The sequence below is a fragment of the Etheostoma cragini genome, chromosome 3, assembly GCF_013103735.1.
Source record: "Etheostoma cragini isolate CJK2018 chromosome 3, CSU_Ecrag_1.0, whole genome shotgun sequence".
In the NCBI taxonomy this organism is placed as follows: domain Eukaryota; kingdom Metazoa; phylum Chordata; class Actinopteri; order Perciformes; family Percidae; genus Etheostoma; species Etheostoma cragini.
In genome coordinates, this window is record NC_048409.1 from 8,578,454 (window position 1) to 8,594,921 (window position 16,468).

General features: G+C 41.4%; 1 protein-coding gene across 4 annotated transcripts in view; it reads right to left on the reverse strand.

Annotated features, from left to right (window-relative positions):
- LOC117941671 (kinase suppressor of Ras 1-like) overlaps positions 1–16,468 on the reverse strand; it is a 66,334-nt gene that overhangs the window by 6,934 nt on the left and 42,932 nt on the right. For 3 of the 4 annotated variants that reach the window (XM_034866674.1, XM_034866677.1, XM_034866676.1), the window contains 12 exons: positions 11,407–11,554; positions 9,284–9,632; positions 7,698–7,861; positions 7,500–7,566; positions 6,142–6,225; positions 5,993–6,054; positions 5,385–5,497; positions 5,035–5,212; positions 3,372–3,429; positions 3,103–3,157; positions 1,947–2,165; positions 756–952 (listed from right to left, as the gene is read on the reverse strand). In XM_034866674.1, coding sequence (XP_034722565.1) covers positions 756–952; positions 1,947–2,165; positions 3,103–3,157; positions 3,372–3,429; positions 5,035–5,212; positions 5,385–5,497; positions 5,993–6,054; positions 6,142–6,225; positions 7,500–7,566; positions 7,698–7,861; positions 9,284–9,632; positions 11,407–11,554 — 1,694 coding nt within the window. The remainder of the gene's footprint in view (positions 1–755; positions 953–1,946; positions 2,166–3,102; positions 3,158–3,371; positions 3,430–5,034; positions 5,213–5,384; positions 5,498–5,992; positions 6,055–6,141; positions 6,226–7,499; positions 7,567–7,697; positions 7,862–9,283; positions 9,633–11,406; positions 11,555–16,468) is intronic. The other variant, XM_034866675.1, reaches the window with a different exon arrangement.

Here is a 16,468-nt window from a genome sequence, read left to right on the forward strand (position 1 = left end):
TTACACCTTTTGAATGCAATTACTGAAATAAATCAAGTTTTTCAAAATATTCTAATTTACTGGCTTTTACCTGTATATGTCAGAACAAAACCTTAAAGGCTCTGACACAGCAAGGCAGCCGTCGGTCCGAGTTGGGCCGACGGTGAGTGACTGTTTGTGCTCACTGTTTGTACCCTAGTTTGTGTGGTGCGTCCCGCACCGTCGCCACGCCTCGGCCTTCGTCTGCCTTTTTTTGCCCAAATGAATGAAAATGATGAAAGCACAGCAGAGGGACAGTCTGGTTAGCCGCCCCCCTCTTTCTTCCCGGCGAGGAGTGAAGCAGAGGGACCGTAGGCTCTGCTCGATTCTGTCGCTGATAATTCAGGCAAACGCTGTTTGTTGTAGATATTATAGCAAAGGTATCTGGTTTCCCTTGTTGAATGATGAATAGATTACCGCCGTCTGCTGGTATGGAGAGTTATTTCCTCTCACGCAGGCACACAATGTATGTGATACCTGGCCGTAAGCTGTAGTCTCTATGGTGTGTTCCAGTGCTAATTTTTGGCCCAGACAAGGGCAACAAGGACCGATAAGAGACAAGCCACTGTCGGCCTCCATCACCACTAGTCCCCGGCTGTCGGCTTGGTGTGTCAGGGCCTTAAAATGAATCCTGAACTTGATGACAAGTATCCCCATGCATGGGATTTTATTGAAACTGTGCTGGGAATAAGGTGAACCAGAGCAGAAGTGAGATGTGCCGAGTCATGCAGCTGTACCTGGTGATAATGGCGAGATGTGGCGGAGCCATGCAGGCGCCCATGAACAGGACTACGTTCTCATGCCGTGTCTGCCTGTAGTTCATCACCTCCTTCTTGAAGAGTTTCAGGTGGTCCTGGTTGTTGCCGTCCACCTCCAGCAGGCGGATGGCCACCTCGCCGTGCCAGCGACCCTTATGCACCTTGCCCCAGCGGCCCTGGACATCACAAAGGCAAAAAATATCAGCTGCGTACCACACAAATGTTGATATTTCATATTGGTATGTCTTGTCAAACAAGTGATGCAAATTCCTTTTAACGCCATAAAATACTTTGACGCATAATTAATGCTAGCACGTTCGGTGATTTGGTTCCTCGGGTCGCTCCGTAATTTGGGAAATCAGGAAGTGATGCAGAAGTAAAGTTGTGTACAGTGTGCCAAGTTGGCAACTTTCTAACTAGATTTTTCAACTTTTCAGAACCTATTACCGATTTTATTTATTAAAAAACAACTAGCAACTTATTTAGTAGTGGTGTGAATCTTCATTGGTCTCACGATTTAATAATGACTACCCTGTCAACGATTCAAATAGATTTGATATCACAACGCATTACGATGTGTCATTTTGTCAGTATAATTAGATATTGCTACGTTTTCATCAACAAATTCAAGCAGTCAGACATATGTCAACTCCCCTTTTTATTGTATCTGCTCTTAAAAAAGACACTTCCTGAATGTAGCGGAGTCTGAACACAACAGACAAAAAGTCACACAAAAAAAGCAGCGCTCAGAAAATAAACAAGGCTATAATATGTCTGTAAGTCTGTCTCTCCATTGATGCAGAAACATTCAGGTCCGCATTGCGATGCATTGATGCAGGGATTCATTTTAACAACCCTTATATTCAGACTATCACTGAAAGGCAAAATATACAAACCTCCTTGAGGAGAAATTTAGAAAAGTGTCTATTGAACCGCAAGTTGAGTTTCAAAGCCTTTACGGATGGTTCTCTTGACGAGACTAAAGTTATTTGCGTGTAAAGTCGATGTGAACAGAGTTACCATTACGTCCACTCTCAAATACCACTTGAGTATTAAAAACTTGTAATTAATTGCAAGTTAACAATGGACAATCATGTAATTAATGGCATACAGTACGTATTTGAATGGATTGACAGCCCTAGTGTGTCTGGATTTCCTCTCTGTCTCCACCTTGCCAATGAGCTCCCCCAGCTGCAGCTGCTCGTATGGGATGTCCCACTCCTGCAGGTAGATGCTGGTCTGGCTGGCCATGCGACTGAACGGGCCCCTCCAGCGGCCAACAGCCCCGCGGCGGCATATGGAGGAGGGCAGCTCGTCCAGCTCGTCCTCCTCAGGCTGCTCAGTGGGAGCACTGTCGCCCTGGTCGGCTGCTTCCTCCTCCTCGTCACCCTGAAAGCAACCAAAGTGATCATGGACTGTTAGTTAGTGAGCGATTGGAGTAAAACTCACTTTATAAAGTGCTTTAAGGGAAAAAGGATCAAATCCACAACAAAAGCAATGTGAGAAACATAAAACTGAAGTTGTAAAGCATTATTCTAACTTTAAAGAGTGTTACATAACAGAGATGGGGACTTGAGTTTCAGTCGCACACACAGAAGTCTATATCCACAACATTCCACTTCTGGGATTGCTCCGGTGCCAGAAATTCCACCGGACGTCACTCTTTTCGGAAAGATGTCCACCACCTTCCTCTTTCGTTGTGTTGGAGTTCTAAACTCTTTTCTGAGGACTATGTTTAACTGCTCCTCAGATCTCTACTGGGTAAGACTATCTGTCCATCTGAGTTTGCTGTTGCACGGCTAAAACAACTTTTGAACAAAAAGAAAAACAAGTTGCTTCCCAGGACAATTTTGCACTGTGGCTCTGTCAAGCACAAAGTGCTGCCCAAGAGGATTGTGATTGTTTAAAAGAAATGTCATAAACCAGAGCATGTTTTTCTCCCTTAAAATATGTAAAATACTCTAACTCAGAAACTTGGGACTTGGATTTATAGCAGGTCACTGGGCGCAATTTGACAGCCCTGATGGGTCTTTTTCCAGGAGTCCAGAAGTCTGAGTCCACTACCAGAATTTGTTTTTTTTCTTCTTATTTATTTCATAATGAGTTGAAATACATTATTATCATAGCCAAACAGGTTGTCATATTTGGCTGTCCAAAATGTATTTACTACTGCGGGACTTTCCCTCAGAGACTGATGACAAAACACAGCAGTGACAGAAACAGTACATTTACAAGTGCTGTAAACCACATATGCATACCATTTCTATCAATAACACAGGCAATTAAGTAAGCCTTTTCACTTCTTCTTTTTGGTGGTATGACTCACCCCTGCTGGCTCTGCTGCTGTCAGCTGCCTCTCAGCGACGGCCACCTGGGACACTCTGAGGGAAGAACCACAATAATTATTTTCAAGGGATTTTAAGCTCTGCATGGGACACGGCCCATGCAAATTTTTATTTCCTATGTATCATCTACTATTGCGTATGCTATATGCATTCAAATCTGATCAACACTGGATTTTTTATATTGAGACATGAAATTCCTTTTTACATATCAGCAGGCGTGTATGAAATATGGTAAGTTGATATCTCTTACCCAGACTCATAGTGGTTGCCAGGATGTTGAACAGTAGTATACGTAGAAGCAGGAACATCTGTTGGAAAATACAACTTCTGAATACTGCAATACAAGAGTGATTCTCATCATTCAAAAATGTTCTATAACGTTATTTTGATGAATTTAGAACACATGATTTGAAATGCAAAAATCGTCAAAGTGGTTGCCAGTGCCTCGTGTGTATTGTGCTTTTTTATGCTTTTGGCGCTTAAAAAGTTTTAGTCCCTCTTTTGCAACTGTTTTTTTTTATTCATCGTCATGGTCAAGCTTTACGTTTGGAAAAAAATCAGAAATAATCAATTATTTTGATAGGTAGTTAAGTCAAGAGGCTGTTGAGTGAGTTTATGTCAAAGTTTGTTCAAGATACTGTTTTAAAACCAATTTAAAACTTATTTTTTCACATGCTTTGAAATTTAATAGAACAACCAAAATCCAATGGAAGTAATTATTAATTTTACCTTCAAAAAATGTAGTTGAATGGATTCAATACAACTTACATGCATACATTTAAAAGGATTTGAAAAAAGATTGCTAAAAAATAACATTGAAAAAGTGATGGAAAAAGCGTAAAGTGCCCATATTATGAAATAATCACTTTTTCTGGGATTTGGGTGTCATTTTGTGTGTCTGGTGCATCCACACGGATACCTACTTGAAAAAAAACTACCCATGCTTTTTTGAGTGAGATCCGGTTTCTCAACGTCCTCTGCCTTCAGTCTCCTGGTGAGCTGTTCAAAATCTGCACGACTTTCTACGTCACTAGCCGAGACGAGGTGGCTAACCTTAGCACATGCTAGCGCTAGACAGTGGAAGTCCGACGTGATGCTAGTGGTTGCATGGGCGTTAAGGCATTTACATGCAAGAATATCCCGGTTACTGAAGTTCTCTAGGTTAACCGGGTTATGAGAAATCGGGGTATTGCTTTAACCCAAATATAATTGTTCTTTTAAACTGCATGTAAATGCACAGAATGTTTACTGAGGTAATAAATCAAGTGAGAAGTAGGCTCATTTTCTCATAGACTTCTACAAAAACAGACTTCTTTTTGCAACCAATCGCACCCTGCTGGATGTTAGGGAGAGATTGCAGCTTTAAGGCACTTCTGCATTGGCTTCAAGTTTTTAGGTCCCAGAAGCTTTGCCCATTATTACAGTCTATGATTTTAGGAAATGTGGGATCCAGTGTTTTAGGAGTTGACTCGTACATCAGGAATCTCAGCCAATGCTGCTTTGATTAAGTCTGTTCTTTTTTCATTGTTCTTATTTACATATTTATTTTTGTCTGTTGTAAGGCAAGGAAACTAGTATCAAAAACCTACTACCAGTTAACCAGTAGTCATTCTTAAGGTACTAAACTACAGTCATGAAATCATTAATTAATAATCGCAAAGTTAAAAAAATGAAAGTATCAATGACATTTACAGTGAGAGCGTCGAGAGGGTACTGTCTCACACTGGGCAGGTTTACCTCTTTTTGCCCTGTACACACTGCGCCACAAACCCCAAGGGTTTACAACATATGTCCTGTTGGTTGCCTCAGCTGGGACACACTGCTGTGAAGAAGAACCTGTGCTGTTGGAAGTGTGCTTACATTACACAAGACACGTGTGTGTATGTGCATGATACCAGTGACAGGGTGTTGACCTGGGAAGTGGAAGCGGCTGTCCCGGGAGCTCTGCGGCGAAGCGTTGGGTGGGGGTGTGGCGCTGACACTTGGGGGGTTGTTCTGCTGGAAATGTGCTGGGGAAGAAGGTGTGGAAGAGGTAGCTGATGACGGGTTACTGCTTGAGTCCAGATGGTTTAAAGTGGGGGGAGGTTCCTGCTAACAGACACACACACACACACACAATAAGGACCTTCCATTGCCAGCAATTATTTCTCACACATCACAACATTGACGCTCTCTTCTTATGTTTTCCTACACAGTTACCTTGAGAATAAAATCAGCAACAGCAGTCCAAACATATTTTTATAGAAAATAATCTTGTACTTACCCTCTTGTTTGTTGCTTTGGGTAAAGTGCCGAATTGCAGTGGGATCTTTGCTGTGTGATCAATCTGATTATTGATATCAGATGGCACCGATTCTGCCCTCCGTATCCTTGGTACTACAAATCACATTAAACATTAGCTAATTGGACATCACATTGAATTTTAAAGTATAGGTTCACACATTTTTAAGTCTGTCTGAAAACAATAAACAAGAGCTTGTTCTTATAGTTTTATAAAACTGAATCATTGTGGAGCTGGAAGGGCACACACACACTCCTCTTATCCATGATGTCATTTTATTTGAATCAATCTCCATCAAATCCTAACTTTCCATCTAAAACCACACGCCTTGAATATGTTTATTAGCGCTTTCTATTGGGATCAACCCAACCACTTGTGCTTTCCCTTTCACTGGAAATGTTCACTTCAGTTGGACTCTTGCTCCACAGTAGTGGAAGCTTCACTAGACAGACACAACAATAAAAAAACTGGATATTTATAGACATAACTGTGTTCCTAGCATTCTTGAGATGTTATGAGCCCATATAGTAATTTACTATTACTATAAAAAAGTGAAGTCAAAGTAAGAAAAGTCACTGAGCATGGCTTACATGTGAGAAATGATATCCGACATGAGGGAGCATCTTTGGTACATTTGTTGTGGCACTTCAACCTGTGAACAGATGGATATGAGACCAAAACAAATACAAGTATAATCAAACAGAGTGGGGGAGGTTATACTGTTTTTACACTCTCTTACTTGCAGTGTTTGCATTTGACACCAAACATCATGCTCTTGCGACACACTTGGCACGTCTGGGAGAGCCAGGACTTGGTTGAAAACCTACAAAAGAAAGAAAAAAATCTTTAACATAACTCACATCCCTATCTTCTAACATTTGATTCGGAATAATTCACGTAATAAGACCCACTCTGCCAGTGATTTGATTTTGCCTTGCAGCTCGGTCTGGAAACTTGCAAGTTGACTTCTCCTGCTTCAGAACCAATCACAAACTGGCGTATCTACTTGGCATGCTATTGGCGGGTTTAACACGATGACAATAGCGGCCACCAAACGCCACCGAAGTGCAGTCGAGCGCAGCAACCAGTTGATGCCACTGTTGCTTCTACGACCCCCAGATCGTTGGTCTGATTGGTTGAAGGACTTTCCAATTGAGTCATTTGAACTATGCCCCGTGGTACGCCTCTTGTGCAGAGAAAATACAGAGCAGACTACCCAGACTAACACTTAATCTCAACTCTATTGAGCTTGGCTTGGTCTGGTGATAGCTAGACTATCACGTAATGGCAATTTGCCCCTAAATTCAGTCACTGTAGTAATGAATGTAGTATCAAAACGTTTTAAATCCTGAACCTAGGAACATAGGAACTACTAGTGGACCCTACAGGCTGTAATGTTTAATATAACCCAGGGCAGAAAAAAAACATATTGGGGATTTAGCTATTCCTAGAGCCACTTCTGAGGCTAAAAAAGAAAAGTTGATCCGAATCGTGACGCTGAAGGAAAGGTCACAGGATCATTAAAATCTAATTTAATTTGCAATGTACATTTTACAATAGAGTGTCTGCAATTGAAAGGTTTCATCTTCTGGAGAGCATATGGTTCTCAGTAAATATCCTGACCTATCAGCTTGTCTGTCTTCTGTATCCAGCAGAAAGAGCTCTGTGATGGGGGAACAATAGGGAAGGTCAGCTGATCCTCTGGGGACCATGACTATGCTCTGCAAATCTTCTTCAAATCAGACGTTTAGTTATTTTGGTCCGTGCCTGCAGCCTGGTATTGCTTTTTTCTCCAATAAGGGTTCACTATTAAAAGATTGTTATTAAAATTAAAATGATACAAAAGTTCTAAATTTTGTTTGGAAAATGTCAAAAAAATCTCCTGGAAACCGACCCTTTCAAACCCTACTCTTAACACACAACTAAAAATTCCCTTTAAATCACTAGAATACCCCTTTCAGTGTTTATCAAATGTCTCCAAACAGCTTTTGTTAAATTAGCCAACACTTTACAGCATAAAGTATAGTAACCCTCCCATTCTACTATAAACTCCTTGATTCTAAACAGGACAGGTGTATAAGGGTGAAAGTAACTGACCTGTGTGTTACAGCCAAGCCAATGTCCCTCCTCATTGTCTGAGGGGAGCTCCTGTGCATGGTCACATCTGCAAAGAACATCAGAAAGTAGTAGGTCAAAAACACAAAAAGAGACAATGGAGAAAAATGAAACAATCCCAGAAGCGCCAAAGAACAATAAGAGCAGGAATCCAAGCCAGTATCTGTGATGGGGACTCACTCTCCAGCTGGGTGGGGGTGGCAGGCATGGTGTATGGGGCTGATGCCGGGACAGGGCCTGGTGTCCGCGCAGACAGCAGCGGTGACCGCAGCGCCGAGTCCTCAGGTGGGTTCCCGGAGCCGTTGATATGAAGAGCAGCCAACACTTTGTTTTTCTTACAGGCTCTGAAAGAACAGAGAGCAACTCACAACTACTGAACAACAGTCCACTCCGTCCTGTACAGATTGTTCTGAGGATATTACAGAAGAATTTGGATGGTCTGGTGAATGAATGAACAACATACACAGCACAGCAACACCATCCACACTAGTCCAACGCAAGTAGAGCAGTGGAGCTGACTGCCAAGCTAACTTATGCCACAGCCGGCCAAACTGAGAAAAGAAAAGCCACTGACCTACCATACAGGTTACAGACAAGGCGAGCGGAGGTCCGACTTTTAAACTGATTGGGTGAAATGTTTTCATAATCCAATGAGTACTTCTAGCTTTGGTTGCTCAAGACAGTTGGCTACACACAGCTACAGATTTGACCAAAAGAGTCTGAATTCTGAAAAGAGTACCGAAACGGAAGTTTCACAGGATCTAAACAAACTTAAGGTGGTAGACACGTGGCATCATTTCTACCTACCTCATACATTGTGTGTTTTACCTGCTAGGCAGGGTCTAGCAGGTCTAGCAGGTCTGACCTTTTCAAGGCCATCTTTAACTTTTCTTTTTTGCCTTTCCATCCTTAGACTCACACACTGTCTGTTAACATCACCACCAGACTTCCAAACGTGACGAGGAAAAAAAAAGGTGTTAAATGGCTTTACGTCATAGGCCAACCAGGGCCATGCCATTTGGGGAGGGGGCGATCACTAATCCCCGCTATATTTTTAAAAATCCTAGACGTGGTTGTGACCTGCACTTTGTTTATACTTTTGATTAGCCTGTTTGTATTGGAATAAGAGGCTACTATGGCACACAGTACGGGTTAAGCAGAGGCTGGCGTTGCTAAGAACTGGCAATGTACAACTATAATCAGACCGGCCCTCGCGGCCTCGAAACGCTACCGGCCCACTGGAAAAGTCCTGACTCTCCCGATTTCCACTCTGCTACTCCCTGTTTGGGTAAAAATCCTTTCCATGTTGCAGGGGAAGTTTTGTTATTCCATGAGTGGCCACTGGACAAAATTGGCTGCATGGCTTAGGGCCCTCACTGGGGGCCTGCACGCATCATATAAATCCACATTTGACCCTAAACTTATCATAGAATGTGTGTGTTTAAATGTTGGATGGGGACATTTTTTTCACATTTTCAAGATCATATGTATTAATTTCTCCAGCATTCTCCTTCCTAGTTCATTAAGAACAATAATGAACTAAAAGCTAAACTAGTCAGCTAGTCTAGTCTACATGCATACGTCACACATTCACATTTTTAGGGAAGTTTGCCTTATAACAGGCTATACCTGAATACAATAATGCATGTCTTAACATTCCTTCTCTTTTATTAACGTTTGATATTTAGTCGGCGAAAGGACGCAGAACAGAACATCTACCATCTTTGCCATATACACATGACTGCAGTATCAATTCTAAGACCCACTTGTGTGCAGCAGGCTCCTCGATGCGGTTGGCCAGCTGGGACTCTTGACTCTTGCTCCTTGTCAGTGCGATGTTGGGGAGCAGGTGCAGCAGTTTTCGGGACGGTTGTGGTGGAGTGTGGGAGGGCATGGTAGTGCGTGTTTTTGAGGCTTGAGTGGCCGGAGGGGAGCTTGGCTCCAGGGTGAAGGCGCCATCTGAACAAGGAAGCACCGATATGGAGATGGAGCGGGCGTGGGTGTTGGTGGGTGGCAGGGTGGTGGAGGGACTACCAGAGCTGATGGGAGAGAAGGCATCACTGTGGTGTTGGGACTCAGAGCTGCAGGAACCGAACTCAGGCCTCGGGCCAACTCCTGGAGTCAATGAGTCAAGATCCCAAATTAGAGAGTAGTACACATGGTTGGGATGGTTACTTGTGAAATAATATCAATTTTATTAAAGGGTTTCTGTAAGTTTTAACAAGTACAATTGATGACTTTTTAAGACCATTATGAATTAAATTTAAGACCTTTATCACAGCATCAACTTAGCCCTAAATTTAGTTATTTACAAGCCAAGTATCGCTAAACTTGCACTTCCCCAAACCTGAAGAGAAAAATTGATTTTATGTCTGTTGTACAATCCAAAAGAGACTCGCACCAAAGCTGATTGGCTGCAATATAAGCTGCATGTGGGTGTCATTTCTAGTCATAACACAGCTAAATTATATCTGGACTAGCAAAAGAAAGAACTACAACTTCACAGAATAAATGAAAAGGAGCATTAGAGGTAGTGCTGCATGACCTGGGATACTTAAGACCTGTTCAAAATGATTTAAGACCTAGAACACAATTCTTCAGCCAAGACCTTTTGAGACCTAGAATTTTAATTTAGAAATGTTTGACTTTTTTCAGATCCTGTACTGAGAAGTACAAAAGTCCAGGGTTCAAATCTGCCCTATGATGATTTCCTGTCTCACCCCCTTACTACTGCCAGATGGTAAAGCAAGGATCCAGTTGTGGCTGACTGTGTTGGAGAGGAGCCGTCCAGCATGGTAGCCCAAATAAAATAACTACACACATTTACTCATTCGTAGCAAAATGATCTGTGCAATCCAGCTTTTGAGGTTTGGAAAAACAGCTGAGAAATAGTGTCATCAGTTTTAAAAATCAAACAAACAATGCAGTTTAGTTGACTTTAGTATTACGTAATGATTTTCAGTTACTCAAACTTCTAAAAACCTACTATTAATCGCACACAGGAAACCTGGGGTTCCGGTAGCTGGGGTATACTGGGGTGGTAATCATATTCTGATTTTAAATCAAGTATCAAAAGAAACCACAAAACACTGTATCTGTAAAATATTAAACCACGTTGGCTGTTACAGGTATTTTTTTGGCTCCCCCCATTAAGTGGTTTTAGCAAGCCCCAAAGGTAAGTCACCAGCAGCAAAATGATAAGAATTGAGAATAAAAATAACTCTTCATATCTTCTTAGAATGTGGTTAAAAGCAATTCATCAAACAACCGTTGAACAAGCAGAACATAAACTGGAATATAACTGCTAATCTCAGTTTTACTGCACAGAGTCAGGGATTTTTACAGCAGTGTTGAAATAGTATTGTTTTTTTTAATTGGGGTTTAAGTATACTATATATTTGTATTTTTTTACAGACAAATTTAATTATTATATATGTTTATCAAATTGTCAGAAACAACAGGAAAATGCATAGATTTTTATCAAATAAGGCTATACTGTAAGCGGATAGATCATGCTTACTGTCCATTGTGTTCTAAGTCTTAAATCCTTTTTAAAAGGTCTTTATTTTCCTTCTTCAATGCAACGCTACCTCTAATGCTCACTCAAATGCTCGTGAAGCGCTTTAGAATGTTTTTTTTTTTAATCTGGGGTCTTGTAGTTCTTTCTGTCGCTTGTCCAAACAAAATGTGCTGTATTACGACAAACATGCAACGTACAGTTTATTGTAGCCAATCTAGACACCACTCCTATAATGCCAGTGAGCAAATCGGGGAATTGTTTTGGACATTTGGTTGTTATGATATAGGTCTTAAATATCATTCATTCAGTCTTAAAAATGTCTTTAAAAAATCTTAAATTTGACATAGTGAAACTTGTAGAAACCCTGACCTGTGTCATTTGCACTCTTCAGACAGGAGAGGGCGGCAGTGAGGCGAGAGCGGTCTTCTGAATTGGACCCCAGGCGTCTCATCATGTCCTGCAACTCAGAGCTGGAGTTCTGCAGCAACCCGTCCACTGAGAGCTTCCCCGCTGCAGCCTGCAGGGGAATAGGAAGATGTGTCTGTTAATGACAGAAAATCTGTATATACAGAACGTTACTATGAGTGTTTGTCTGTATGTTTCTCTTATTTGTCCCATCTTTAACTGTCCCTGCAATCAGCTTAATGATTCATTTTCTCATCTGCTGAATCTCTAAGGCGTAGTGGACACAGGGTACGCGAGGGACATGTCATGTCACATGCGCTTTTCTTGTTGGTGCCCTCTGTCCCCCGCATTTACAACATGTTTGCGACGCAACATGCATGTTACTCAAGTCAGTTAATTGATAGAATTGTATAGAAATAGGCAATAATTAAATAATATATACTGTACTCATAATATATACAAAAAAATATAGGGAAGAAAACGTATTACAATATGCAATAGTGTGTATGATAGAATAGTGGCATTAGAATGCGCTAGAGGCCACCAAATTTGGGGTATTGGAGCCAAAATGTGCAAGACGCAGCAGTAAATCAGTGTGGAACGGTTTAAGGAAATATTAGTGTTTCTATCAATCATTAGTGAGAGATGTAGGCTACTTGGAATCTATGATTTGATGAGACACATGGGAGAGGATCTTTCAATAAAAATCCTCCCCCTGAACAATCTGTCCCCCTCACTTTGGAAATTATAGCTACGCCTGATGCATCGTTCATTAACAGTGAGAAATTATAAGATGTGGTAAAAAGTTTTAAAGCAACACAAGAGAACTTTTTGTAAATTAAAATATTTTTCCTCAATTGTTTCAGTGGTTGATGAACTCGTCAGAGGGTGAATGAACGGCACTTCTACATTCGCTTTGCGGCTCTCTACCGGCTATAACCGCACTATGCAAGTTTGCCAGGTCGGGTAGTGGATCTGTAGTTTGAATGAGACATAATGGGACAACTACCCTTCCAACTTGTAGGTATAGGGACCGAAGCGGGAAAAGTTTTCTGATGATGATTTTTTTTTAAATATATATTCTCGTTTTTGCTGAGAAGTTGTACAGTTTTTCTCTTTGTTTTTCTCTGGTACTGACGAGTTGTTGCTTTAACCATGAGGACATTTTCCATTCATAGGAAAATGGCATCAATAAGTATCCTTCAGGTAGACTTTCACCATGCCTGCCAAGACATAAAGACATGGACGTCTGCTTTACAATTCCCTCCTCATCAGTCATCAGGTGATTTGGTTATGTTATTAACCCCTTTAAATTTAAATATCTACACATATACAACAGTGTAAAACCTTTAGCAGTCCAGCAGAGAAATAATAAAAGAAGTAGAGCAGTTGGGTGTACGGTAGTCTATAGCCATGACGTTTTCACTTTCACTGGATTGTTCTGTTGCTGCTGGAAATTCTGCTGGATGTCCCTCTTTTTGGCCGGATGTCCAACACCTTCCTCTTTCTCTGGGTTAGCGTTCTAAACTCCGGTGGATTTCTGAGGACTAGGGTTAACTGCTCCTCAGATCTCTGCAGGGTAGATCCAGCCAGACTAGACTATCTGTCCAATCTGAGTTTTCTGTTGCACCGCTAAAACAACTTTTGAATGTACACATGTTCCACCAAAACAAGTTCCTTCCCGGGGATTTGCAGCAACACTGGGCCGGCTGCCCGGTGGCTTAGCATCGCCCGTGATGATTGTAGTTGGTTTAAAGAAATGGCAATAAAACAAAGCACGTTTTTCTCCCATCCTTGAATGCTGTGAAGAATAGCCAGAATAGCCAGACCCTCTCCCACAGCGCTGTGGAGGAAGGTCTGACAAAGCGTGGCTAGGTGTACAATGACCTGGTATTTGCAATATGTAGCACACTTGAACAGAATTTGTTGTTGTTTCCTGAAGCAAAGGGATTTTGAGAATGGCACACACAGAGAGAGAGAGGAAGGTGAAGGGCAAAGCCTGGATGTCAGGCTTTCTCCTGGAAATGTAGTCCGTTAATCCTGACTACTCTTCTACTAGTCTAACTCAACAGATACAGAACATTGCTGGCCTGACATCTGCCGTCACTCCCATGCAGCGGATGTCCTCTCACTATCTCCACTGTCTGGGTTTATCGGCAGGTTAAACACTCCGTGTTGTGATTGTTTTAAAGTAATACAAAAACACCTGAGTGTTTTTCCCCTTATTCCAAATAAAAATAGGTGGTTTAGCCAGGCTGACACAGCACTGTAAAGGGCACTGGCAATGCCAGACAACTATTCTGCTAACCATTCCATCTTCAATTTAAGCTTTTTGTGAAAATGTCTGTGAGACATGCCAATGTGTTCAACTTGAGAACCTTCAGTACATATTTACAAACAAGGCATTTTACCTACCCCACTTAGCATCACTGTATGAGAACAGAACTGTGAGAGAATGTCACACACACACACACACACACACACACACACATTTACACACACAGAACAGTAATTCTTTACAGTTCTAGAAGAAGAATGTGTGATACCTTCGATGGAAATTGAGTCTCGCCCTGACTTGCCATGTGAGCTTACTTTAATGCAGTTGTTCAATACTATGGATACCTAGGTTATTTTGTACCAAAACCAAAATAAATCAGAAAAAACAGTGACCTCATCATCATAATGGCATTTGAATGGAATTGGAGGAAGTTTAGGTCAAGAGAGAAGACATTAGTAGGATATATTTAGCAGTATAACAAGTGATTAGTCTTTTTACTGCATGGCATTCTCTTCACAGGCTTGCTCATGTCATGTCATGCTCCTGTGTGGTGCAGACCACAAAATGCTTTTGCTTATTCAAACCTCATTCTGTCTAAAAGTTACTAATCTTAATTCTACTGATGGTCAAGGTACATTCCATAGAAAAGTGTGCATATCACTGGGTCTAAATGGGCACAGTTGAAAATTTAACTCTATAGTATACAGTATGTTACCACTTTTCTTTGTAGGCAGCAGGACAAGCTTCAACAGAGATTATGCGAGTGGAGAAGGGAATGTATTATGTGAAAGGTTGGGTCACCTGACTGGATTTGTGGAACATGGACCTGTCAACTTTTTATTCAGTGTGAATTAAAAGCAAAAGCCAGGCTGTCATAGAGGAACTATTGGGCCCTTAGCAAACAAAACAAAGAAAAGAAAAAAAGTCAGTATTAAGCAGCATGAGGCACCAAATTTAAAGGGCATTTGGGGGGGAATAAATGCCTGTGGGTCTAAATTGCTCAGTTAAAAAGAAGCCTACTGTCAGTTTGTTTTCGGAATTGCTCTAAAATGCCAGACCTGATGCAAGGCTGGTTCCTGGAATCTGCTGGCAAACTGTGAAAAAAGGTTTACCCTACACTGCTTTATTTTACTGGAATGATTTCTCAGGTCTAGTGTTTGTGTGTGTGTGTGTGTGTGTGTGTGTGTGTGTGTGTGTGTGTGTGTGTGTGTGTGTGTGTGTGTGTGTGTGTGTGTGTGTGTGTGTGTGTGTGTGTTTTTGATGAAGAGAATGGGGGAAAGGGATTGGCTTAATCTCCTGGCAACTGGCTGTTTCCTGCATTGTGTCCAGCGTAGGTGAAATAGACATGCTGGGAAACAAAGGCTCAGTATTTGCATGTGATGAATCTGAGAGACAATGCTTGCCCAACTAACTTCTGTGCAAAAATGCAATCTTTAAGTTCAGCTGAAACTAATATAAGTCTTCAGAGTTAAAATTACATGGGCATCTTTTCAGTGTAGAATTCGCTATGTCATGTTTCCACAGAAAGTGGTTCCTAACTGAGCAGCAGCAGAGAGATCTGTCCTGGTAGTGGCATGTATATTTGTTGCATGGACAATATCACTGCAAGGACTGTTGCTACCATTGTGGAACCCAAAGTCTTGTCTTCAGTAATTGCAATGACATTAGTGTAATTTGAATTATCTTGTTTCTTTAGGTATTTGTTGAGTTTCTATTTATTTTTTATTTGCTTATAGTGCAACATGAAAACACATAAGGCAATACATGACAGAGGTGTACAACAGACTAAACCAGTCTTTTCTCGCTTCTGTTCGAGGTTAGTTAGGTACGTTGTTTTTGTTCTGGTTGGCAGTTGTCTTTAGTGTGTGGGAAAATAATTAGAGAGTTTTCACTGGACAGTTTTGTGACTTGAATTTTGTGAATTTTTAACACTACAAAGGGATGTTTGATGTACAGTAACATGACTTGTGATTTTAGGAAGAACTAAAATAATATGCATGGCTCAAACGCCTCCTGTCTGAGGACAGAGAACATTGTCCTTTTGGTGGCTTTTACATTGCATATACAACAGATACTCAATTGGGACGGGAGAGAACACCGGCAATTCTCCCATGCGCACGAAATAAAGGTTTTGGACTAGAGGGCGCTTTGCAAGTGGCGGATATAAAAGTGGCAGAGGATGCTGGTGTGCTCTGTTCTCAGATTCTGATGCAAGTATGTCTGCAAAGGAGCTTTGTTTAACCCTCCCTGGAGACCAGAAATAAAGAGCTTAAAGTTCAAGCTATGCATCAACATATCAGGACCTTTCAGCTTGAAAGGATCACCCAATGAGTTTACACCTGTGTCTATCCACCATATCTGTTTCTGCAGGTTGAAGTAGACATATGTCATGTTGACTCTTATGTTTGCGTTTTCGAGCATTCAGCTGCTGCACTTCATTGGCCTGAGGAGTTCTGATCACTTTTGTCACAGTGTAAACATATTAGTTTGCCGCGTGAGCAAAGTCAACTGCTCTAAGAAACTGTTCTGCAAGCATGAGACCTGGTCCCTGAAGCTTATCAACCGAATCAACGAGACAATATCTGGAAAATGCGCGAGAGAAGAGTATTTGATTAATGGTGTGAGGCATGGGAGGTCAAAATATTAGCGGAGCTTAGGGAGCTTATCATCCTAGAAATTCAAAAAGTGTTGATGTTAGGTAAAGCAACGGTCCTGGCCGATGGTTTCATTTCATAAAGGCGTGTTCTT